We start from the raw sequence: 23,558 nt of genomic DNA on the forward strand, positions 1-23,558 counted from the left end.
TTCACCTCATTATTCCTCTCTCTTCTTTGTCCTCACCTCCTCCCTCCCTCCTGCTTTGTTCTCAGTGCTGGGCTGAAGACCAGCAGAGGTCTGACCTGCTGATGGCTGAGCTGCTCCAGCCCTTCTCCCACCCTGCAGGGGCTTTCTGACCAGTTTGCCCCTGTGGATCTCAGGGGCACCTTGCTTATTCCTCCTGGTCAGAAGGAAATGTCACCACTTGCTTGCCTCATGCACACTCGTGGTTTTCTGCTTTTAATTTGTTGAAGTACCTGGGGAGGTTCTTGGTTCATGGCTGGTGTCACTGCACAGCTCCCTCATCACGTCCCACTGCCTTCATGAGTCCTGTTCCACCCTGCTACCACCCAAAACTGCTCCCTTGCTTATTCAGTTCTGCACTCATCTCAGCAATTTCACAACTTTCCGAGTCATTTGGGATAGATGGAGTTGTGTTGGAGGCTGAATGAAGGACTTATTCTGCCACACCAGTCAATGGGGGGTAAAATCTGCCTGCTGTTGTAGAGCAGTTAATGTGAAATAGCTGTGGGGAGTAATTGTGCCTGTGGATCAGCAGGCACAGTGTTTGGCACAGAGCTGTAAATAAACTGTGTGTGAGGTTCACTTCACCAAGGTCCAACATCCCAGATGACTCTGCACCAGGCATGCAGTTGTTAAAGTGTTGGTCCAGACTGATGGGGAATAGAGCTAAACACAAAGGAACTTGTGAATCTGGGAATGACCCCACCAGTGTGCTGGAAACCCACTGAGATCTCCCTTGGCCTCATGCTTTGAGGTGCTGTGTGTGATCTGCAGCTACGGGGTGTCACAGGGCCACGCTTCAACCCAGGCACAGTTACCACTTCTGAGTGATCCATTTTGCTTCTCTTTGTCCTCCCATGGAGCTTGGCAGGTCTCTCCATCCTTGCTCCCTGAATTGTTGCTCTCATGAATGTGAAATCCCAGATCAGGTACCTTGGAAGCCTCTAGAATATGTGTTACCCCACACAGCAGTGTGATTACAGGTTGTAAGAGAGACAGATCTGTATTCAGTGCACCAAACCTCAAAAAAAACCCCATTAGGAATTCCTATGACTGGAAAAAATATCCCATAAATATCATGTGTGCAGTATGGTCTCACTATTTCCAAAGAGAAAAACAGAACCAGGGATGACCCTAAAAAGAATAAAAAGAGATCATTGCTTCCCAGCTAGGGAGGGAGATGCAGGCTGTGCCTGTAAAGCCACAGGTAGCACAGGGGAAACAAATGGGGATAAAGAGTAGTTTTTTCCTAATACAAAGGCCAGAAAAGGGTAGGTTAAAAATATCAAAATGAAGATGTGGCTTTACACACTGTGTGCATAGCACTGGAGCTCTTGGCACAAATTGTAGGTGCTAGAAGATTAGATTTATTCAAACAGCAACTAAACTTGATGGTGGAAGAATCCAGCAAAGACCACTAAATGTGACAACACTGAGGCTGCCTTGGATTGTTTCTGTGCTGCCCATCCTGCAGGGGCTCAGGAAAATGATCACTGATCTTCTTTTTTAAGCTTTGCCACTGTTGGGGCCAGGACAGGGCTTTGGCCTGACCAGAGTTACAGTCTGAAATGGCCTCATTTCCTGACGCTCTCCTCTCAACAGGGAACTGCCTCTCTCTGTGGCCTTTGCCACATCTCTGTGCTGACAAATGCACTGGAGAGAGGCGATTCCATGGCTCAGTTTTAAAACACTTGGTGCTTCTTTGGGATAAAAGGCAAGGTACTTGCAGGAAAGAGGGTTGAAAGGATAATGACATTAGAAAGATGCTTCCAGTAGAGGTGATCACCCGTGTATTTTCCTGCAGTATTTCCCAACCATGTATTTCCCTGACAGGCACAGCTCTACTGACAGCTCTCCCCTAGAAGTGCCCAATATGCCCAAGCCTCAGTCATGTCAGGATCTTTTTTACCTGTTTAAAAGGGACAAAACTGTTTCTATGGGATGAAGATCCCATGCAATCTCTGGCTGATGAGCACTGTGATCCTCCTGTATCACATCACACAGCACTGCATCTTCCCATCCACCTTTCTTGGTGGGTTGGGTATCTTTGTATCTGGGGTGTTTCCTATGGGGAGGTTTCTGGGCTCTGCTTTCAGTTCTCCCTCTCTGCCCCTCTCTTGCTGTGGCAAGGCTTGCTCCAAAATAATTCTCTGTAGGGTTTATGATGTGAGACTTTGCCAGATGGATCGTTTTGCTTGCTACCATGTGCTGTGTTTGATGGTTGCAGGGGTGACAGCTCCCTGCAGCCTGTGCTTGTTTTTCATCCGTGTGCCTTTCAATTTGCACCAGCTCTTGGGCTGATGAAGTTTCAGTGCTCCCTGATCCAATGGTGCACTTGCAGAGACCCACATTTATCAGAGACCCACAGCTCTCCTCTCCTGAGTAGAAATGTGCTACTATCTTGTAAAGGTATAAATTTAAAGTCTTGTCTGTATAATGAGTCTGCATTCCTCAGATAAATTACACAGACTCATAATGGCTTTGGCTTTTAGTTACCATTAATCTTAACTGCAAGGGAGTGCTGAATTTCCTGCAGAAGTGTGGGATTCAGATTTTTGAAAGGGTTTCACTGGAGGCTTGGTCAAACCAAACTCAGCTCCAGTGTGAGCACCCTGCTGTCCACATTTGGCTCCCATCTGGCTGCAGGACGTGCCCTGAGGGAGCAGCTGCTGTCCCAGGGCTGTGAGCACTCTGGCTCGCTGCTGGAGTGTTTTCCATGTCTCCTTAGCAGAGCACTTTGGGACAGCTTGCTGTGCCCTGGATAGCTGTGAAAAGACAGAGCCAGAGGCAATGGTTATTCAAGGCAAGGCATGGGAATAGCTCTGGCCTGTCAGCCAGTGGGAGGCATCCATGGGAATGGCAGACAATGGCTGGGACAGCACACGGGACAGAGCAGGGAGCTGATCCATGCTCAGGTGACAGTGTGGGTGCTCCAGGTGGGCGCAGCCCAGAGGGAATATCCTCTGGACCCCACAGACCCTGCAGAGAGTCCCAGACGTGTGAGAGGCACAACAAACTCGAGTGCCAAGCATCACCCACACGTGAGAGGCTTCACAAGGTGCTGGGAGCCCTCCTCTGCCTGGAGAGCCCAGATGTTCCCAAAGGAGCTGGGAATGCAGCCCTTGGCTCTGGTGTGTGTGCTGCAGCCCCTGCAGAGGTGGGGTGGGCACAGAGGCTGCCCAAGGAATGGGAGCAGCCCTGGCTGCCTCTGGCACAGCCCATGGCTCGTCCTGCTGCTCCTCCTGGGGCTCTGCCTGGCTCTGGTTCAAGCTTTCTTCCTCAAGTCCTGTGTCAGTGAGGATGCAGTCTCAATGATGGTGTCACAAACCTCTCCAGGAGGCTCATTCTTGCCTTGGAAAAGAGGATGGAAGAGAATATCTCCTCAGAAGCTTTGGCTACAGCATAAAAGGTGCTGCAAAGCAAGCAGTAGCCACTGCTGGAGGTGTAACTGTGATAGGGTCTGAGCAAGGTGGGTAGTCCAGGAAAGGGGATTTGTAATGAGGTTAAGTATTCAGTTGTAACAAATCCATGCTTTTTAGTGCCCAGCACTCCTTAGATTTATGTGAAGATGGGTCTGCATTCCCCAAAGCTGCTTACCATCTGTAACCTGTATCAATGCTCTAACAACTGATTTTTCCTTCCTAGAAGCATTTTTTTACTTTTGGAGACTCTGCTTTGGTCTGTACATTTATCAGAGTCTCTCAGAGACAGGAATTACAGTGAAATTCTGCAGGTTTTCTTGTCACTTACAGGACAGCTTTTCTCTAGAAACCTTTTGTAAAGGTTTTCTCTAGGAAGAAGTTTAGATTTGGAAAAGCACCTGGGAAACTGGAGTCATGCTGGCTGCCTGCCTCAGCACAAGCTGGGGCTGGCTGGCTTCTCCTGCTGCACTTTGCTGGGGCTGTTGGGGCAGCCCAGCTGTGGCAGGACAGAGAAATGCTCAGGAGAGGGCAGGGACAGATGGAGCTGTTTTTGCTCATGCCAGACCTGCTCCTGGCTCTGAAAACTCGACTGGCAAAGGTGTGGAGCAATGCAAAGTGCCCTGCAGCACCTCTGGGTCTGGCTCCAGTGTCCTGAGGTGCTCAGGCCTCACAGCACATCCCTGGGACTCTGTGATTCTGCAGCTCCCCTCCTTCCTGACCCTTCCTTGCCTCCTGGCACAGCATTCCCAGCATGAGGGAGGGCCAAGGACAGTGAGAAAGGGGCATTTCCCTACAGCTTGCCAAAAAAAAGATTTTGTACTACATTGTGGCTGCTTAGAGGATGATGAGTCTTCACCTCCTCACTCACTTGGCCCCTTTTGCTGGGAAAGGAAGGGTCAAGTTGCAGCCCTGGGACCTGAAGGTGGGTCTGCAGGCACAGGCTGAGGTTTGTAGCTCTGGGGTTTTTACTTTGGCAAATGAACTCGTAGAAAATCATCTAAGGAAGCAGAATTGCCAAACAAAGGAAATAACAATATCTCCTTTTTGTGTGTGTGTTTTTGTTTTCCCCTGCAGTAACCACAACTCTCTCCTCCTGGTCCGGGCATGCCAGAAAATGCAACGAAACAGCCAAGTCCTATTGTGTCAATGGAGGGGTGTGCTACTACATCGAGGGCATTAATCAGCTGTCGTGCAAGTAAGTGAGTGGAGTTCTTGTGTCAATATGGAAATTTCTTGGCTGAGGGAGAGGAGACCTTAGTGCAGCTGCCAGACTGGGGGGGAGCTCTGAAATTCTCCTGGCAATTGCAGTTTGAGCTGTGCAGGTTCAGAGAGGGGCACTAGAGGGGCAGGGGTGGGGAGGGGGGGCAAGGATTTGTATTTTCCTTTTTTGTGTGCGTGTCACTGTTCACTTTTCCTGGCTTTTCTCCCTCTAAGAATATGTTTGTCCTGGCTGTTTCTTTCCCCTTTCTCCCCTTTCTCCTCTGCAGCTTCAAGGAAATTTGGGTCCCTTTTGCTCTCCCTGAGCTGACACGTCCTGTTCTCCAATCAGGGAGATTTTCAGGGGCACAGCCTTCTCCTCTTTCCCCATGACTGGAGGGGTCCCTTGTTGAGACCTGCCCCAACCTCTCCTGTGTCTCATGGGCCCAGGGTTAACCCCCAGCTGTTCCCCTCTCTGTGCAGCTTTGTGGCCACTGTGTGGGATGTTTGTTTCCCCCTTCAAACCTGCAAGAAAAGCTAGAGACGTGTACTAAGTTATCCCTAAAATGAGCTTTGAAGGGTTTGAAGTGGGGCTGCACAGCCTGAGGGATGTGGAATGGGATGTGAGAGTTTTTCACCCCTGGCTCAGAGCCAGACAGCCCAGTGGCATCTCACACCTCACCCCCAAGCCTAGCAGTGCCTGGGGACAAGCTGTGCAGTCTGATTGCCAGTGCTGGAGGTACCCAGAGCTCAGCTGTCCCTGCCCCTGGGCTCCTGCACAGTGAGCAGGACCTGGTGCCCTGGCTGTGCACTCACTGAGCAGATGGAATCCTCTCCTGAGCTCCCCTGGTGACCCAGGCAGCACTGCCCAGCTCAGAGAAGCCCAGAGCTGACATTTGTCTCCCTTTGGAACCCAGAGACCTCTCAGTGGAGACACAGCCAAAGGTATTTGCATCTGTGGGTGTCACCCAGCAGCACTGCAGGATGTGATGCTCATCAGGTACCTCAGCTCCTCAGGCCTAGAGGCTGCACTGAACACAAGCCTGAAAGGGCTGGATCACACTGAGCACAGCTCCTCCCTTGTCCCAGAACTCCTCTGATTCTGCAGGGAGCAGCAGAAGAGGCCATGTGGAAATGGATCCTGCTGAGCTCCTGTGCTCTGGCTCTCCAGTGCAGCTGGGGTGGAAGGAGCAGCTCCCAGTCCTCCCAGACTCACCCTCAGACACACAAAGAGTTGGGCAGGACAGAAAGCAGAAGCTGTGGCTCCCACATTTCCCATGTGTGCATGGAGTGGGAGCAGCCCCTGTCCCCCCCAGCCCTATGCTTTGGTGTAGTTGTCACTGCCATTGGCTCCTTGGTGGCACCATGGTCTCCTCTGGTCGGTGCTCCTCACAGGAAACAGGGGGGGAGCCCCATGTGATGGTTAAAGTCACAGCCATCATTCTGGGGTAGCTGCAGCCCAGGAAGCTCCAGAAATCCCAATCTTTCCATTCTGGGAAGGGCTGAACCCTTGAAGTTTGGAAGAGTGTATGAATCAAATCTGCAAGCAATGTGGTCATAGCCGGGGCACAGATTTCAAGGCTATTTCTTTTGGGAAGGACCCAAATGCAGATCAAGATTCAAATGGGATCAATTTCTAATTACAACAAGAGTTACCTGAACCCCTACCATGCATAAAAATCACTTTTTCCTAATGAAGAATACTGTGGTACTTGTCAAATGTCTTCAGCAGCTCTACTGTTTCAACCAAAGCAATTCCAGCCTACCTTCCAACCAGGCTGTTCTGACAGATGATGAACAGAGGGAGCACTCAGTGATGGATCCCACTAAGATTTTATGTGCCACACCAAACAGACCTAATTATTTCATATCATTTGAAAGCCTGAATTCCTCACTTTGCAGATGGTAAAATGATATCCTTGCCTGGTGAGTTCCAAGGTACCAATTGCTAAAACCAGATAGGAACTGAGCAGGCATGTGTGGAAGGGCAGGAAGGTGTTACCCTGAGAAGAGGCTGGAAGGGCTGCACTGTCACTGCTCATCTGCCAGGAAAGGTGAAAAACAAGAAAAACAGAAAAACAAGGCTTCATGTTCTCAGAAACCCAGGGGACCCAATGCCTTCCACACAGCACAGTCACTTCTGATCTTACTGCTTGAGGACATCCCTGGATGCTCATTCTCCTTGGGTGCTTTTATCATGAAAATCTCAAACTGAAGATAAGAAAACCTGGCTTTTGAAGTGGTGTAATTTTAGAGTTTCTGGATTCTAGCTATTGAGGGATGCAGAAGCATTTGAACTGAAAAGTTTTTCCCATAAAATGGCTCTCCCAATGATTTTGGAGTGATTTTTGGGGAAGATGCTGATGAATAAACAGACTTCACCTTTGCCTGCAAACAAAGAGCTGAGACATTCCATGCTTTCTAAGGCAGGAGATCTGCTGCTGTGGTTTGTGAAAGATGCAGGAGAAAGGAGAAGAGGCAAGGACACAGGTTTCCATGTTCATTTCTGATCTCTGCAACAGCAGCCTTGGCCCTCCAGCCTGACTGTGCCTCTGAGCCAGGAGCATGGAAGAGATCAGCAGGTTCTGCTCACAACCTTTTCAAAAGCTCTGGAGATCAGCAAGAGCCACGTGAGCAGCTCCAGCCAGGAGCAGAACGTGTCCAGGGCCTTGGGGGGATCATCTGGCCCCTGTGCCCCCTTCCAGCCCTCCCTCACTGAATGCTCAGGGGGTTCTATCCCCCCCAGCACCCTTGTGATGTTCCCAGCCTTTCCAATGCCAGCTACCAGAGTTTTGGAGTGTTCTTGTTCACTGCCTGCCACCATCCTGCCATCAGCTTCTTGGGGTGGGTTCCATTCTTGCAGATGCCCAGAAGCACAGGAAATCCTTCCTGAAGATGTCCCCCCTGGCAGTCTGGACCAAAAACAGCAGATGGGTTCTCCAATAATTTCTTCTCCTGATGTGGTTCATGCTCGATTTGCAGCAAATATTGCCTAAATTGGCAGCTGGCTTTTTATTATTATTTTTTAACAGTCTTCCCAGAAACATGTTCCTCCTGGTCTTTTAAATCCTGAGGAACAAAGTATTTGCTTGTAATCCCACTTCCTCCCTCCCTTTCTAATATGCTTCAGACAGACCTTGGATAAAGCATTTTCTTCACTGAGGAAGAGCCCAGAATGGACTTGGATTGTTCCAGAAATTGTGTCTTTTTGGATTGTGTTCTTCCATAATTTTATCCTTAATTTGAAGTAAATTCTACACATGCTGGTGTCAAAGGAAACCTGAACATAAAGTGATCTGTGCTGCTGTCCTGACTCTGCAAACAGACCACCTGGAAGTCAAATGGGAGAAATGGGACCTGCCTCAAATATTCTGCAAATTTTCTGCATAAGCCTGGGAAATGACAGAGCCACACACAGACAGAACTCACTCAGCATCTCTTGTAAATTAAAAAGCTCCAGGATCTTTGACAGGACGAACTTCTCAATGCTTTTTCCAGATCATTTTGCTCAAAGAGGCCTGAGGAGATGACTCCAGGGCAGGGACAGGTGTGAGCAGAGCTCAGAGGGGATGCACACAAGGAAGTCTCCAGCCTTGAGCTGGGGCACACAGCAGTGGTGCCTGGTTTGTTGTGCCCAGTCACACAGAGCATTGGGATCACTGGCAGCCTCTGCTCTTGGATCTGCCTCCATCCTGGAGAGTCCTTGGCACAGCTCAGCACTTGGAGGCTGCTTTAAGCTTTTATTGCTGGGTGCCCCACAGGGCTGTGCCTGTGCTCTTTTCCCCCGTTGGGTCTTGGCACACATGAGGTACAGCTGGGGTCTTCCCAGCCAAACAAAGCAAGCAAGTCAGGTCTCATCGCTGCAGAGCCTTCTCTGCCCACTGGAATGCTCCTCATATCTCTTCTGTGTGGTCAGTGGATCAAAGTGATCAGCTCTGGGCCAGGATCTTGTGTGGGATCAGAAGACTTAAAGAGCATTATGGAGCAGCACCCCCACATCGTGTTGGACCAGTTGTGCTCCCAAGAGTCAGGCCGGATGATTTGCAAATGTGACAGATAAACAGCCTGGATTTGGGGTGACAGCTCTGCCTCTGGGAGAGGCAGGTCAGAGGCCTGGACCACCTCAGGCAAACAGGGAAAGTCAAGGAGAGAATAAAAAACAAAACAAAGCAAAAGGAGAAAAGATCAGATCGTTTTAAAATTAACTGATGAATCAAAGTCACCAATTTTCAAAATCATATCTCCAAGCTATTGTTTCCTGCAGATTTTCCCAAGAAACAGAAAGATTATTCTGAAGTTTTGGCCACGCTGCAGCTGCCCTGTGCCTTCCCAGAGCCCCATCCAAAGGTGTGACTGTCACAGGGATGCTGCATGGCCCCTGGCAGCACTGTTTGCTCAGCTGTGGCATCTGGAGCTGTTCCACCCTGCCAGTGGCATTTGGTCATTGCACAGCCACAGGGACGTCACTGTGCCAGGGGTGTAGAGCAGCCCTGTGGGGAGGTGTTGCAATGTCCCTGGAAACGGAGAGCCAGGGGTGAAATCTCCACATCCTGTTCCAAATCCCCCGGACCAGCCAGGACTCGTTCCTTGGGGTTTGCATGCTGTTTGTCTTGGGTGATGAGATCAGGTGCCTTCTCAGGTTCAAGAAGCCCATCTGTGCCTCAGTGCACTGTGGCTGCATCAGCCCCTGAGGCCATCAGAGTGTGGGAGCTGATCCTGCAGCAGCAAAGGCTCAGTGAGGGCAGCAGGTCCTGCCAACACCGAGCACTGAGCCAGCAGTGGGTGTCCCTGAGCTTTGGACTCCACTCTGCAGCAAACATGTCTTGATTAGCTGCTCTGGAGAAGGCCTTTGTGTTTATTCTGGTTGCTTTCTCTGCTTTCCATCAGTGATTTGGTGGAGCCCAGCCTTTTGTGGCTCTCCAGAGCCTGATCATCTGGGACTGGTCAGGGGACAATGACAGAACTGTCTTCTTTTTCAGCCCTTTCCACAAAAAAGCAACGTGTTTGGAACATTTTTTTTTCCATTTGCTTACTTCAGTGCATTGTGTCCTTCTGCTACAGCTTGTCTTTATTGTGTCATTTTGAAGCACCTGCTCATTCACATTTTTCTGTAGCATGGATTGCTTTATGAGAGCTACTGAATTTGGCATATTTTAATTAAGATCTGGGGGTGCAAAGGAAATGTGCCTACCCCTTGCAAGATTTAGAGCAACAGCTGGACAGAAAAAAGTTTTGCTTCCAGCAGGAAGACGAAAGTAGCAAATAATAATTAACAATAATTATTGCTCTGCCCTGATATGGGGCAAAATGTCAAAGTTCCTCAATTTTCAGCCGTAAGTGCCCAGCAAACATCATAAAAATGAGTCATGCAAACTATTTTGGTTTGTGCTTTTTGAGATGCTCGATTTGATCATCTTACTGCATTTTTGTTACCATGTAAATATCTCACTGCAATTCATCCTGAACCCAAGAGCAGAATTTTGCAGATGTTTTCAAAATGGGGTTATTAAAAAAAGAAAAGGTCTTAAGGTCAAAATTAAAAGAATGGGATATTTTCCAGCAATAACAGAAAACAGAATGTGGACAGAAAAATCCCTGACCAGTTTTATCAATGGCATTTGCAAGCAATTTTCAGAGGCAGCAATTAGACACAGAAGGATGGAGTTAAGCAAGGGCAGTTTTGGGAGTCTCCACTCAGGCTGGAGAGGGGACAAGGGGTTGGTGCAGCCTTGGCCTTCCCCAGGACCATTTCTATGGCCACAGCCTTGTCCACTTCCCTTGGGAGAGACCCATTGTGCCTCTGTGAGTGCACCAAAAACTCCAAAGATGATATTGGAGGGAAGTCCACCAGCTGTGAAGTCCCTGCAGGAGTTTTCCAAAGAAGGAGGGCCTTGGTTTTGCTGGACCAGCCAGAACCTCTTGAGTCAAAGGTGCAGGGAGAAGGATGCCGTGATCAATCCCAGCTCACAGCTCTCAGCTGCAGGGAGCCTGAACTTTCAGGTGTGTCCCTCACTGCAGAAAGCTGCCCTCACCACAGGCAGCAGAGTTTAGTGCAGAAGGGATGATCTCTACTGCTGTTCCCGTCCAGACTGGGAGAACCATGTGCCAAACATGCTGGAAATTTCTTTCCTTGAAGTCACATCTGGGGCCACAGTCATAAATAATAAATCATCTTCAGCAGCCTAGCAGTTAGAGACAGGTTAAAAAAAAAGAACCAAAAGCACTGCATGCTCTCAAAGGTCTTCTGGTCACTGCTTCTGCCTGCAGCCTTGCTCATGAGGAGCCAGAACCCAGGTGTGCAGGGGTGGCACATTGTCTTGACAGCTTGTACACAAGCTTGAGAGGTGACAGAAGGTGCTCTTGTTCAGGGGGGGCATTTTTCCTGTCACTTCTCCCGGTGCTGAATCACTGAGTAACTCAAGATGAAAACCCTAGCTGTCCCAGACACAGGGGAGGCAGTTGTCTGCTGCCTTCTGCCTTGAGAGCTCCTCTCCCCACCCACGCCTGGCTGACTGCAGAGATCTGAGGATGGGCTGTATGGTAGCTGTCATGGCATCAAAGCCTCTTTGACACCTTTTTGTTTTGCTTTTTTTTCCACTTCTTACCAATTCCTTTCTCTGGGCTTTTATTTCCTTAAAATTTTCCCATAATTTTCAGTCTTCATGCAGCCTCAGTCACCCTGGAGTTCCAGCCTTGGCTGACCTCTTGCAGGTGTGCAGCTGAGGTAATTTTAGCTCCTTTCTGACAAAACACCCCTTTTTGGGGTGGGTGGGACTATTCCTTCATTCAGCAGCACCCGTGAGGCCCTTTGGTGTGCTCACAGCATCCAGGAAATGTCAGATCCCAGAGAGATGGGAAGCACCTTGCAAGCTAAACTGGATTCCCTTGAAGACTCTGTGGATAAGTTCCTAACTCAGTCAGAGGTGATGAAAAAACTTCAAAAAGGACTGGGAAGACACCTTCTCTTTTGGATTCCTTGCTCAAAGCCATCTCTGAAGGGTTTCTCCAGTCCTGGGGCTGTTTTTGTGAGTCTGTGCCACCCAGTGCCTCAGGTTTGTGCTTTTTGATTGACAATGGGGCATTTCCTTCACTTCCCAGCACCAGCTTTCTCTGCTTCATTGCAGGGAAGGCCAACAGGCCCCATGTCTGATGGTGACCCCTTGGGCTGAGCTTTTCTTGGTATGGCTGGTTCATCTCCCTCTCCTGTGCTCCAAGATGAACGTCCAAGAATGAGAATAAAGTGCCAATTTTTCAAAAATATTTCCCTGACTAGGGAGTTCAATTTTCAGTTTCAGAAATGACTTGGATACTGAGAAACTGAAGGGTGTGACTGGAGACCTCAGTGCAGCCTCGTGCAGAGCCATGCCCTAAAGTTCTCCATGAGCAGTTTGGGGTGCACAAATAGCCCAACACACCCGCACTTAGAGATGTGAGCACAGGTCCCAAAAACCCAGATGCTGACCCACATTTGGTCATGGGCAGTGAGGGTGCAGCAGTTTTTTTGCGCAGCTCAGGCCTAACCAAACTGCAGTGAAATCCAGCAAGAAATCAAGCGCCAAAGCCAGGTCAGTGATGTCCATGATGAAGCTCAGCTACTAAAAATCAAAAGTTTCTGCATGGAACCGGAACCTGGACCTGGACCTATATCTGGACCTGGACCAGGATCTGGACCTGGACCTGGACATGGACATGGACCAGGATCTGGACCTGGACCATCCCTCACCAGATGCACAGATTAGGAGCAGTTGCCTGATGCTGCTGTGGCTGCTCCCAACCTCCTGCTGTCCTTTGAAGAGGCCTGGCCAGGAGCTGAGCCACTGACATCAGATTTGGCCTCTGATTCATCTGTTTTTACTGAGGTGTCTTTCAGTCCCTTCCTTGCTGACCACTGGCGGATCACTGTGAGATTTTCTGGGTGGCATCTGAGAGTGAGGAAGGTCTGGCATGTGCCAGGTGCAGAGCCTGCAGCTCCACTCACAAAAAGTTGAAAAGCAGATGTTGAAATGCTATAAAGACAAATCCCTCTTAAGCTCAGAGGAAAGAGAGATGTGCTGAGAAGGGAGAGAGTTGTGGGACAGGGAAGTGAGAGCTGGGACTTGAAGAAAATTAGGGATCCTGTGCTGGACTATCCAAGGAATATGCAGAAGGTGTGAAGTGAGGGAGGGAGACAAGTTCCAGTGAGAGAAGTGTTTGACCTCACCAGGCTGGGCTCCCATGGCTGCCCAGGCTCACCTGCAGCTGCAGAGGGTGACAGCGCAGTGCTGCTCACCCTGGGTGGTTCTGCAGCTCCTGCTGCACCCCTGCCCATGGCCCTGTGCTCCCCAAACCTGGCTCAGCCCTGGGGAGCTCCTTATGGGCTGGTGCCAGTGCCTGGTGGCCCTTCCCTGCCACCTGAGCATCCTGTGGGTGTGGAGCTGGTGCCCATGGGCTGGCACACCTCAGCCCATCAGGTGACCCAGGCCAGGCCAGAGCCTGAGAGAGCCTCTCACAGCATGGGAGACCCCTTCAGCTCAGCTCAGCTTTCTTCTCTGTCCCTTCCTCTCTGCTAACACAGAGACTCTGCCTGTGCTTTCTCTCTAACCACCCTGAGAACATCCCTGGTTCTTCTGGGGTCACCATGGGGAGATGCTTCCCACACCCAACGCTCGCTGTCGCCTCAGCAGTTGCTCTCTGCTTTTGGTGCCTCTTGCCAGTCTGCAGAGCAGCTCCACAGAGTCTCTGAGAGTAGCATCCAGCCCATCTCAGTGTTCCTGCCAGCTGGTGCTTGTAGCAGGTTAGAAGGAAGGAGGCAGGCAGAGCAGGACAGAGCAGGAGGGGTTTGGCTGCCTGCTTGAAGACCCAAACCTAAACCAGAGCTGGAGCACTGATGTTGCAGGTGCCTGGTGAAAGCAAAGAGTAAACTCGCATGTAAAACCTTTATTTTTTCCATTCATCACAATGCACTTTTTATTTCTGACCTTAGCCTCAAGAACTGTGCCAGACATGTTCTGTGATTTCTCCCCTTTTCCCCCTCCAGATGTCCAAATGGATTCTTCGGACAGAGATGTTTGGAGAAACTGCCTTTGCGATTGTACATGCCAGATCCTAAGCAAAGTATGTCTGAAGACAAAAAATGCACCACACTACTAAAACCCTCCCGGGCACAGCGGTGGATGTAGCGTGCTCTAGTCAGGGATGGCTCTTGGTGTCAGCTTTGGGTAGGGCTTAGGGCTGCAGGTAAGGGTCAAGGCTGCAAGCAGACAGAGAGGAGCCGTGGAAGGGAGCAGAAGGGGCCTCACTTCAGCCTGTTTGGGTGTCATTTTGCTATCTTGTTTCTCTCTTTCTGGTTTTCTCTCTTCCGGTAGGTGTCCGATCGAATTCACAGGAGACCGGTGTCAGCATTTCGCAATGGTCAGCTTCTCCAGTATGTCTCTTTCTACTTCTCTCTCTCCTTGGTGTTGTGGCTCTGTGTCATGTCCTTAAAGCAGGTTCTTCTGTTCTCCAAGAGCCCTCTTCCTGTCTTGTGCACTGCCAGCTCTGTCCTAAGAGGAGCTGTGAACATGCCCAAGAGGAGAACTGGGGCTCGTTACCTCCCTGTTTGTTACAACGGGCTCTGCTTTCATTTCTGGTTGAGCCGAGTGCTGCTTGCTCTTTTCAGGCAAAATGCAGAGTTCATGTGGTGGGTGTGCTGTGTGAGATGAGCCTGTGCTGTGTGTGGAGCTGGGCCTGCCAGCATTGCTGTCCCGACATGGACTGTGCTGTGCAGGGCAAGATTTGGGTATTTCCCCTGTGCTCTGTAGGGCAAGATTTGGGTATTTCCCCTCTGCCATGCAAGGCAAGATTTGGGCATTTCTCCTGTGCCATGCAAGGCAAGATTTGGGTATTTCCCCTGTGCCATGCAAGGCAGGATTTGGGCATTTTCCCTGGGCTGTTCAGAGCAAGATTTGGGCATTTCCCCTGTGCCATGCAAGGCAGGATTTGGGCATTTCCCCTGTGCTGTGTAGGGCAGGAGTTGGACATTTTCCCTGTGCTGTGCAGAGCAAGATTTGGGTATTTCCTCTCTGCCATGCAAGGCAAGATTTGGGTATTTCTCCTCTGCCATGCAAGGCAGGATTTGGGCATTTTCCCTGTGCTGTGTAGGGCAGGATTGGGGCATTGTCCCTGTGCTGTGCAAGGCAGGATTTGGGCATTTTTCCTTTGCCATGCAAGCAGGAGATGGACATTTTCCCTGTGCTGTTCAGGGCAGGATTTGGGCATTTTCCGTGTGGCACAGAGGTCACTCTGGTGGCTCCCACTGCCTCTGGGCTTCCCAGCCCCGCTGCCGTGCCGGATACAGGATAAACCTGCCAAATGGGCATCAGACTGTGTCCCTCCTGGACACAGAGCTGTTCCTGTCTCTCCTAGGTGGTTGGACAGCTTTGCATGTGGGACTGAGCCTAAGGACAGTGACTGTGGGTGTAAATACCCTAAAGCCTTTGCACTCAGTGCTTGCCAGTTTAGTTTCCAGTTCCTACAGTCTCACTTATAGGCATAACCAGCTCATGGTGGTCAAGGTGGATGATTTTTCTGGGTCCCCATTCAGTGTCCCAGCATCAGTGGGATCCTGGTCTGGGTAAGGGCTGCCCTGGCAGGAGATGCAGTTACAGCACAGGAAACCTGTGACCCTCCCTGTGACCCTCTGTGGGTGTCCCTGAGACCCATCCTGCCCCACGCTGGCTGACTGGACCCACCACAAATGGTGGGGTTAAAGAGAGGCTTTTTAAAAAGAGCCAAAAAAAAGGCTTTAATTAGTGGTAACCAGAGGAGAAATGCCTCTTCAGGACGGCTCCTTGATTGCCAGAATGCCTCTCCCACTGCTCCAAGCCTAATTCCTGCCCTCCTCATCCTGGACTGGAATTGCAGGAGCCTCATTAGCACGTGCTAATAGCTGGCAAGTGCTGGAATTAGAGTCCCTTGCATGGAGCATACAGACAAGATGCAAATGGACTTTGTGGGGCCCTTGGGACAGCTCAGTGTTTTTACATTGCCTTTTGTTCCAAATTGGCTTCCCGAGCTGAAACCTCCATTGATTTATCCTCCCAGACTCCAACACCCAAGCAAGCTCTTTATAAAATGACAGCCCAGAATGTTCTATTTTGATCTTTCACCTGGTGCTAAAGGGTTTCCTTCCCTCCTGGGAGCCCTGGAAGGGTGTCAGGGCTGCAGCCAGCAGTGGGATGCTCACCCCATGGAGCTGATTTGTAGCATGTTCCATGAGGTGGTGTCCAACGGGCTTAAACATTATTGCTGCCATGCTGCAAAACCAAAACAGGGGTGAAAATGAGTTTTATGTCAGGAAAATGCCTTTTGAGAGCATTAATGGCAGGAGTAAACAGCATGTAGTTTCTTCCCCCAGCTTGCAGAATCCAGCTTTTTCTGGGTCTGAGATTTGTTTTAGTTTTATTCATGTGTTAGAGGAACGATGTCAGCTTTAAAACTGACACATGTACATTTCCTTACCTCAAGTTTGCTTTAAACCACAGCATAGTAAGGTAAAAACAGCTCAACAATCCAGGCTACCTGTCTGAACTTGGATAAAATTCATATAAGAAGATGATTCATACATGTTTAGAGCTGTTTTCACTTTCAGGTCACAGTTGGGTAATATAGATAGCAGCAGCACTGAAGAAAAGCTTGCACTGAACTTTCTCTTTTTCTGAGTAGGAAAAGCATTTCACTCAAGTGTGGACCCTGCAAATGCTTACCTTCTCCTTTGATCAATAATTAGGGCACAGCAGAAGTTGCTGATTTTCCATAATTCACTCAATGCTTCATCCCATATGGGTTCTGACAGGTCAAAAGCTGAAACAGATTAAATGAGGTTCAGGCATTTCCACTGGAAATAAAATAGCTCTGTCCTGATTCATGTTTTGAGAACACTGCCAGCATTTGACAGATACTTAAATAAGGACACCTATATTGGTGTTGTTTTAAATGTATTTGGGGTATTTCAGGTTTTCAGGCCTAGATTGGATCCTCCTGATTATTTAATATGAATATTAAATATGACAATGACTTTTATTAGGTATATCCCAGGGCTGAGTGGGAGTCTCTGCAGAGTGAGCTAAATTGAAGGTGCTGTTCTGGAAAGATGTGGCAAATAGTTTGCTGAATTTGGGCCACAGATGGAGATGGTGCAGCATCCCAGCATCCTGCCAGATGTTATGTGTTCTCCTTTTGGGAGCAGGTTCCTGCCTCTCTGGTTTAAACCTCTCTGGTTATTCACATTTTGCTCAGGTAAAACTCCCCATGTTCTCCAGGAGCTCAGGCTGTCTTTGTTTCTTTGACAGTTAGCTCTGGAGGTTTATTTTTCTCTGATTGCCGAAAACATCTGCTAGACCACATTAAGATGAAAATTAGGTGTATTTAGGTAGGCTTTCTCTCATGTGAGAGTTGAGATGTGATGTTTCTTTATGTTGCTGTTCCAACCATATGAGCAGGTGGCTATTGCCAGCCATTCTGGATATATTCACCACTGCTTGAAAATAAAGAGAAAATGTTAAAGATGGGTTTTTTTTTTTCATGTCAGGCTCACACTGTTGCTATTTTCTACCAGATTGGTGCACAGAAACTCACTAGGAATTGCATTAGTGGGGTAGCTCAGAGAACCCCCAGTCTGTCCCAGCTCTGTCCTCACATAAGGCTGATGGATCAGGGTTAGGAGATAATTTTGTTTAGAAAACCTTATAGAGGGACATTAAAGCAACTTTTAAATCAGCTGTGTTTCACAGCTACCCTGTTCTACATCACATCAAGATCTACCTCAATCTTCTCTCTTCTACAAGCAACTTTTCAGGTCCTTGTTAAATCCTCCTGGAGGCTTACCGATAACCTGCCAGGCTTTGGGCTGGCTGGTGGCAAAGGTTTTGTAAAACATGTTGGCAGCTATTTCAGTCCTGGTGCAGCTGAGATCCTGAAAGTTAAACGTGGTCAGCAGGAACATTTATGTTTCCTAAGTCTGCACATTTGGATTCTTTCCACTCGTGATTTATGGAACAGTTTAGAAAATTGGGATAAAGTTTTATATTTATGCTTCCCTCTTGCTTGTGGAAACTGAAACTTCATCTTAACTTTGCTGTTTATTCATCTCCACAAATAATCATCACCAATCTGGAGGACAAATGTCATACCATTCATCTTGCTTAGTGAAACATTTTCATTTTCTACTTTGTGATCCAATTAAAATTGCAGGCTGTAGCCTGCCTGTAAACACCCTCAAACAGAGCTGACATTCATATGCAATGTCATCTGGCATATTCTCCTTTTTTACCCCGTATTTAATTCTTGGTTTCTTTACAAATTGAACTCTAATTCTCAGTTGGAGCCTTCCTCTGGTGTGCTTGGGAACACAGAGCAGGATTTCCAGCAGGTATCCCTTGGGAGAGCAGTTTTGTCTTCTGCTGCTGGCCCAGCCATCGTGGAGCAGTGTGGCTTCACTGGGTGAGAGTTTCTTGTTTTTCTGGAGGATGGTCCCTCTCCCCAGCACTCACCTGGCAGCTGGGAGTGACCCTGGGTGGCCTCTGGTTCTTCATGCTCATTTGTGGTGTCCTGGTGAGCACAGGGATAAATGTACCACCTCAAGCTCTCCTGGGAAGGTCTAGATCTGAATTTTAGCTTCTCTTCTTACCTCACTTATTCAGCAGTATCGTCCTACCTGCTGTGACTGCAATACAAAAATGATAAATGGAAGATTATTCCTTTATTTGACCTAAATTTCTGCTTCCTCCTCCACCTCTCACCCATCCGACCCCCAAACCAATATTTAGCAGCATTTTGGATTCCACAGGCATTCTGCAGCCTCCATTCAGTGTCAGGGTAGCTGCTGGCCCCTGAATCACAGGGTGATGGCTGAGCTTTGGAGTGGCTGGGGAATTGCAGGGTGTTTGTGGTTCAGCATGGCAGGGTGATCCCTGTCCCCAGGACACAGCACAGGTTCATCTTGGGGTCTCCTAAAGTTAATTGCATGCTCCAAATCCAGAGCAGATTTGAACACTCTGTTGTTTTGTGTTTGGACTCTTGATGCCAACCAAATTTGATTTATTGCTGCAGCACTGGAGAAGGTGAATAGCTGTGGAGCTTGTGGAACATTTAGAGAATTCCTGTTCCTGGAGATCCCTCGTGTCACCCAGCTCCTGACACAGCACAGTGTCCTCTGTCCCCATTGTGTCCCTCTGTTCTGCATTGCTCCCTGTACACCCTGGGAAAAGCCTGAATCAGAGACCTGCAAGTGCTGCTCTTGTCAGCACAATTGATTAGCAACAAAATTATCACCAATTTATGATCCTGCTAGTCCTCAGATGTCAGTTCTCCACTTTGTTTCCTGCCTTGGAGCATGCTCTGTGTCCCAGAGAGAGCATTTTGAGGGAATAGTGTGCAGTAACTAAACATCTTATCGACCTTTTTGGGCAATCTGAAGACCAAGTGAGCACAGCCACAGCTTTCACAGCTCTTTGCTAAGGCTTTTATCCTTTTTAATCATCCTATAAATCTAAGTTCAGTAGTGAGAGTCATCTTGCTTGAGGTGTTGCTCCTGCAGGAATACTTTACATTGAATGTTTTTGTCTGTTCATCTTTTAAAATAACTACAATACATCACAGTCACAGAGGCACTGCAGATGAAGTAAATGCAGGGTTTTGTCTTTTTTCTGATGATGAGGAAAAACATTTTCAGAAAGATTCAGGAGGCACATTTGGAATGAGATTTTCCCAAAAAAACCCTCATGTGCTCAGTTCAGGGAGCCTGGGGCATGCCTCAGCACTTCAGGGTGCTCAGCTTGCCCTGGCCAGGGAGGATGTGTGCAGAGCAGACAGGAGGATGATGATGATGATGAAGGTTATGAGCAAAATGCTTTGCCTATTTCCTCAGCCTACAGCTGCCATCTCAGGGCTGTCTCACCCCAATTTATTTGAGTGGTAGCCCTTGGATAAATTGCTTCCAATGGAGCTTGTTCTGTTGAAGCTGGAGAGGACAACAAGAAACATGGAGAGACTTGGAGTGACAGAACAAGGGGGAATGGCTTCAAACTGACAGAGAGCAGGTTTAGATTGGATATTAGCAAGCAATTCTTCCCTGTGATGGCAATGAGACACTGGCACAGGTTCCACAGCCAGCTGACCTGAGCCTGGGGAGCCAAAAGAAACAGCAGCTCTGACATGAGAGAGGCTCAGGCTCCTCAGGTCCTGCCCACCACCTCTGTGCTCACAGGAGTTTCTGAGTTTGCAAAAAATCATGAAAATGTTTTGAACTGCATCCATTTGCAGCTGCAGATGTTGCAAAACACCCTGGAACAGGGAGGGATGTCTGTGTGCAGATGGACCAACAGGTTGGATTTCTGGATGAAACTTGATGTATCTCTACCTGCATTTGTCAGTGTCAGGGGAAACAGGTGTGTGCAATGGTTGGAAGACTTAAAAAAAGGTCAGGGCTGGATGTGATAGCCAGGTGGTTTAGGATGAATATATTCTGTCTAGTTCTCTGCTGCCCACCACATTATGTCCATGTCACTTCCACAAAATATACAAAAGTGCACAAAATGACTGTGAAATGTTCTTTTACACAAATGTTAGATGTGGAGCAGAGAGCAGCCAGGTTTTGTGGTCTTTAAATTATACAAAACCTCAAAGAACCCCAACTTCTCCCTACAAAATCCACCCCCCCAAACATCAGCATTGGTTTGGAGAGAAGAACCTGCTTTAGAACACGTGTTTACATGTTCTGTAACAATTAGTGCTAATCCCCCCCCCCCACCTAAATTTTGAACAGCACTGCAAAAGAAAGCAAATATTTCTGTGCAACAAAAAGCAGTTCCTATGGAAAATATAGTAAATAAATCTGGACATCTCCAAGCTGCAAATAATCTTGTGTGTGTGGTGATTGGGAGCAGCAGAGCTCACTTTTGTGTGTGGTGGTAAGTATGGAGAACTTTCATGTTTATGTAAGGAAAGCTGTTCTTTAGGTGATGTCTGGAAAATGACAGGAATTCAGGAAAATGGGAAATGACTAAAATTCAGAAAAATGGGAAATGACTAAAATTCAGGATCCCTGTTTTGCACTGTTGGTTCATTGGACAGTCTCCTGTGCTTAGCACTGTCTCTGCAGGATGAGCTGCAATCTTACTTGTGCTGAATATGAATCTGGAAGCACATGCTCCCCTCTGGGCATTTTGCAGCACACTAAAACAATGCAGAGCCACAGCAGGAGTGCAGTTTGGAGGGTCACAGGCTTGGGGGGAGCTTTCAGTGCCATTTGCACTTTGGGATCATTGCCTTGCCCGGGCACTCGCAGCACCCGCGGCTGGCAGGGCTGGCAGGGCTGGCAGGGCAGGGCATGGGGGTCTGTGTGCCCTGGGCTGGGTCAGGGGGGCACAGCACAGCCCTGGCCAGCCCCAGGCCCCACAGGGCCCCCCCAGCCCTGTGCCCAGCTCCTCTCTGCAGCACAGCCCCGGGCACAGCGGGCATGCAGGACCAGCCAGGGCAGATCTGCCCTGTGCACAGGGAATGAATGATTTTCACCAGGCTCATGCAGTCTCTATGTGTTTTGACCTGTCAGGAGTTGTTTCAGAACAAGTGTACCTTTCCTATTTTTTTTCTTTTCTTTTTTTTTTTTTTTTCCCCCTGCCTAAACAGTGAATTCCATATCAGGTACTAACAAACATGGCTCATCTCGAAAGAATTCATAATTAACGGAAAGAATTCATAATTAACTTCCACTGCAATTTGTTTGGGTCTTTCTTTGCATAACATGTGAGTTGTGGTGGGGGTTTGAAATGCTCTGAAGCATACAGTGTCTCTGTGTGAGTGCTGCTGAGCCTACCAAAGCTAACCTGCTGTAACTGCACAGTGTGTGTGTTTGTATTTTAGAGTTCTCTGACAGACCTGTTTTTCTTTTTCTCTTTCTCTTCCTTGTCTTCTTTCTGCATTGGCAGAGCATCTTGGATTTGAATTAAAGGGTATGGAACAACCATTCATTTATTAATCAGAAGCCATTAAGAGCTTCCAACATTATATTTATGGCTTTAATGGGATGATTAAAAAATCAGCTGTTCTGTTCTCTTCCCTGGCACCAAGATAGATGTTTGGATTGAAAAAAAAAATAAACCAAAAACCAAACAAAACAACAACCAAAACCAAAACAAAGCAAATCACAAATTCTAAATGCAAACCTATGAAAATGCAGGTGTATTTTTAGCAGCACTTTTTTCTTTGTTCCAAGCAGCTGCGCGGTGTGTGTGGCATGCCTGGGATGTTACAATTGCCATACATCTCCATTCAACATGCTTTTGTGTATTTAACTGAAAACCTGGGCTCTTGTGTCCATCCAAAAGGTTGCCAGCAGGCACTGCTTGGGGACAGGCAGGAATTCCAGGAATGGGAAGAGAAGTTCTAGAAATATCAGGGCTGTTACAGAAATTGCCATCCCAGTCACACTAACCTCCACCAGATCCTGCAAAGGGTCAGGATGAGCTTTGCCATTCCTCCTCCCAAAATTTAGCAGCTCCTTTTGCTTCTTGAGCAGGGTGAAATTGGGCCAAGAGAAATTGTGCCATGAGACAAATTAGTCTAGAAAAACATCCCAGGGAAGTCAGGAGCTGCCCATGAGAGTGGAGGGTGTAATGCTGAGCACCCCAGTGGCAAGTTTGGGAAAACACAGCAGTAAGTTAAGTGCTTTTAAAAATATCCCCTTTGGGCATTTACCTGCTCCTGCCCAGTTACTCATAATCATATTATTTTCTTTCCATTCTCCTCAGTCTGGTTTTAGATAGATATCAAGTTATCCCTTGAATAAGCAGTTGGGAAATCAAATCTTTGAGGCACGTTTTCCCTGGAGGGTGCAAGGCAAGAGCAGGGAGGGCTGGTCAGGAGGGAGCAGAGGGGCTGGGCAGCCTGGGATGGTGCAAGGGGGTTGGAACAAGATGAGCTTTAAGGCCCCTTCCAACCCAAACCGTTCAAGGATTCTGTGATGATTCTATGATTGATAACTTAACCTAAAAGCACTGGCCTGGCAGTGTCAGCCAGAGCAGATCTTCACACAAAGATGCTTCAATTCCCTTTGCTAGAGGTATGAGGACACCAGTCTTCCAGTTGTGGATCCTAAATTGCCTTGTGAGGTCCCTGAGGTGGAGGGGCATTGACTAACTGAGGCTGGAGAAATGGATCTCCTCTAGTTTTGGCATGCCTGATCCCCCAGGACTGGTGTGCATCCCCCTGGAGCAGAAAATGTGGGAATTTTATAGCCAGGGAGCTTCAGAGAAAGCGGTGCTGCTAATGCTAATACACTTGGCCAAACCTTCAAATTGAGGATTTTTGACATCCCTTTTTTTGTTGACCTTTTGTCCTGTTCCCCATCCATGCTCCATGTCACCACAGAAGCACACACATCCTGTCTGCAGCGCCTCTCCCCTGCCATTTGTCTGTCACTGTCCTGCCTTGCTGTGACACCATGGCTGCTCTGCTGGCATTGTGTGGCCCCACGTGGTTTGTTCTCAGTGTCTGCTGCTGTACAAGTGATGGTGCTGCTGATGAAGATGTGTTTGTAGAGCACAGAGACATGAATGGACCTGCTCTGGGATCTTCCCTGCTCAAATACAAAGCTGCAGCCTGCACTCTCTCATTTCCTTTCTGTTGCTGTTGAGACAGGTTTGCCCCTACTGATTAGTGGAAATGGTCCTTCCATTTGTCCTGTCTCAGGGTTTCTGATTAAAACTGGAGGGTTTTCTTTCAATTCTGCCTGTGTGCTATTTGAAAAGTGCCTAAAAATTGGAGGATTACATTCTGCAAATGAGCTATTAAAAAATTAAAAACATATAAATCTTTGCTCAGCCTCATCTGAGGTGTTGCTTGGGCCACTCCCCCCTTCTGTTGAAGAGGGAGAAATTTCTCAGTACC

The 23,558-nt window shown here is 48.3% G+C and overlaps 1 protein-coding gene across 1 annotated transcript in view; it reads left to right on the forward strand.

Annotated features, from left to right (window-relative positions):
* The window catches only part of NRG2 (neuregulin 2), a 159,286-nt gene that overhangs the window by 124,044 nt on the left and 11,684 nt on the right, over window positions 1-23,558 (forward strand). Inside the window, exons 4-6 of the mRNA XM_058815351.1 lie at window positions 4,533-4,653; window positions 14,000-14,058; window positions 21,599-21,622. Of these exons, the coding sequence (XP_058671334.1) occupies window positions 4,533-4,653; window positions 14,000-14,058; window positions 21,599-21,622 (204 nt within the window). The remainder of the gene's footprint in view (window positions 1-4,532; window positions 4,654-13,999; window positions 14,059-21,598; window positions 21,623-23,558) is intronic.

This window comes from Ammospiza caudacuta, chromosome 16 (assembly GCF_027887145.1).
Source record: "Ammospiza caudacuta isolate bAmmCau1 chromosome 16, bAmmCau1.pri, whole genome shotgun sequence".
Classification (NCBI taxonomy): Eukaryota; Metazoa; Chordata; class Aves; order Passeriformes; family Passerellidae; genus Ammospiza; species Ammospiza caudacuta.